We start from the raw sequence: 2,687 nt of genomic DNA on the forward strand, positions 1-2,687 counted from the left end.
TTTCCCATGCTTTGTGTACCATTTCCATAGCAGTGAGTATAGATATTTTACATGGAACATCACCCATGCACGCCAACACTTCTCGAACAATTTCCTTCCGATACATCGTTTTAAAATTTTTATTATTCCCTGGTCTAGTGGTTGGAGAGTTGATGTAGTGTTGGGAGGTAAAAAATGAATTTTTATATTTTCAAGATGAGGAATATTATTGTGTGCGGTACAGTTGTCAACGAACATCAAAATTTTTCGATTTTCCTTTTTCATATCTACATCGATACATAACAACCACTCTGTAAACAATACACCTGTCATCCACGCCTTTTTATTTGACCGGTACATTAGTGGGAAAGATTTTAAATTTTTGAAACAGCGTGGCTTAGCAAATTTTCCGATCATTTAGGACTTAAGTTACTGGGATCCATCCATGTTCGCGGCCAACATCACTGTTATCCGTTCTTTACTATTTTTACCACCATGACATTTTTCGTTTTTAAATGTCAAAGTGCGATCTGGTAAACATTTGTAAAAAAGTCCGGTCTCATCGGCATTAAAAATATCCCTAGCATCATAATCAACCAATAGATTGATTAACTCATTTTTCCAATCTTGTGAAATGCACGGATCAACACTTGCACTCTCTCCACATACTTTTTTGAAAGTTCAATCATGACGTTTTTTAAATTTTTCCAACCAACCCTCACTAGCTTGAAAATTTGTGATACCTTAGTTGGTAGCAAACAACTTAGATTTTTCTTTTAAAATAGGTCCTGATATTGGAATATTATTTTGCCTACATTGAGTAAACCAAGCCATAAGACATTCTTCCAGATCGGGGTACTCACATTTTTCTGTCTGATCCGCGATGGATAAGGTGTTAATGTTGTAAGATGGTCTTTTTGTTTTAGTATTGTTGAAAGCGTTGAAGCTGGTATACCAAAACGTAGAGCAACATCTTTTTTTTCACCTGCTTCAACTGCTGCGATCACTTTTTTTTTGTCGGCTATCGACAAACACTTGTATTTTACGGGACCCATATTGCGACTGACTACGTTAGCTACGACTGATTACGTTTGTTCAATTTCAATAACGGTTTACCCATAGCAGAGGTTTATTTTGGTATAGATTAGGTAGGTAAGATACGATAACATTAAACTACGATAATATTTAACCATCGTCGTTATTAGTTTCATTACGAGTACGTTAAATAGATTGTACATAATCCTTATACATAATCCTTATGCCTGCCGCAGCGAAAAAGGTCGTATCTCACTTTTTTTCATTTTCGAGTTACGACCATATTTAAATAAAGAATAATTTCCTCTACTATCCACGAAAACGGTCGTATCTCTAGCTATCCAAAGAGCTTAGAAAAACAATTTAATTAAAATTCACTGATAATATGATTACCAACGAAAACAGATGTATGTTTAGATACGACTTTTGATAACAAATATTACCCGCGAAAAGCGGCGTATCTATAGCTGCTGATAATTAGTGATGTCAATTATTATTAATATTTAATAATTGTAATTAGTAACTAGTAAGTACGTCCTGTCCTAGCTTACTAGTTTTACTTAACTAGTTACTTAAAAGTTTATCAAGAGCCAATTAGGTACAAAAGGACAATATTATGGACTTTAGCGATTCTGACTGTGACAGCATACTAGATACCTATGTTTATGGTAATATGAGTAGTGATCCCGATGAGGTTTATGAAATTAATAATGATTGTAATATACCAATACAAGATCAGGTAATATTAATATAACTAAAATATTATAAAATGTATTTTGTTATACTTAGGATAAATAATAATTTATATTATAATATTATTATATTGATTTTTAACTACAGGGTTTATTTTGCATTGATGATAGTGGTTCTGATATTTATGATAGTGACAAAGATCCAGAATACACACCCCAATCGGACAATATATTAAGTGTAGTCAATAATGATAATACTTTTGTGAATGATGACTATGGAGTTGATGATAATAATATAAATGATGTAAATTATTCAAAATCTTATTAGTATTTAGTAATAAATAATAATATATTATATTAATTTATTAGTAATAATGGTCAAAATAAGTTAACAAATTATTTTTATAATAATATTATTTTGTAGTCTTGAATAATTCATTATAGTACTTTTGGCATTTGTCAATATTTATTTAAATTATTTGTTAACATAATAATATTATTATACTAATAATTAATATAATATATTTTTATATTATAATATTATCACATTTTAATATTTTTACATTTATTATTTTATTTTGTTATGGTAGAACCCTAGTAATGTTGTGAATGTTCCAAATAAAAGAATAAAACGTGTTATGACTCCCAGTATAAGACTTCAGAGGAAGCGTCTGAGAAATGTTCAAGACTGGAAGGATGTAAAATCAAAAAATGAACTAAATTTAGGGTTACAGCATAATACTAGGGCAGGCAAAAATAAGAATGCAAAATCCATGGGTCCACCTTGTAAATGTAAAATGAAATGCTTTGATAAAATTACTGAAGATATGAGAAAAACAGTATTCACCGAATACTGGGGTTTAGGAGATCATGTTCGACAATGGGATTTCATAGCCAGGTGTGTAAGAATAAAAGAAAAAAAAGTAGCAACCACGTCATCAAATTCACGTAGAGCATTATCTAGAGATTATTATTTAATGA

General features: G+C 30.6%; 1 protein-coding gene across 1 annotated transcript; it reads left to right on the top strand.

Annotated features, from left to right (window-relative positions):
- The first annotated feature begins 1,116 nt into the window (after window positions 1-1,116).
- LOC107883293 lies at window positions 1,117-2,080 on the top strand. Its single transcript, XM_016802997.2, has 2 exons — window positions 1,117-1,753; window positions 1,855-2,080. Exons 1-2 carry the CDS (start codon window positions 1,631-1,633, stop codon window positions 2,032-2,034), a joined length of 303 nt encoding a protein of 100 aa, XP_016658486.1. The 5' UTR covers window positions 1,117-1,630; the 3' UTR covers window positions 2,035-2,080.
- The last annotated feature ends 607 nt before the right edge of the window (window positions 2,081-2,687 follow it).

This window comes from Acyrthosiphon pisum, chromosome A1, assembly GCF_005508785.2.
Source record: "Acyrthosiphon pisum isolate AL4f chromosome A1, pea_aphid_22Mar2018_4r6ur, whole genome shotgun sequence".
NCBI lineage: Eukaryota > Metazoa > Arthropoda > Insecta > Hemiptera > Aphididae > Acyrthosiphon > Acyrthosiphon pisum.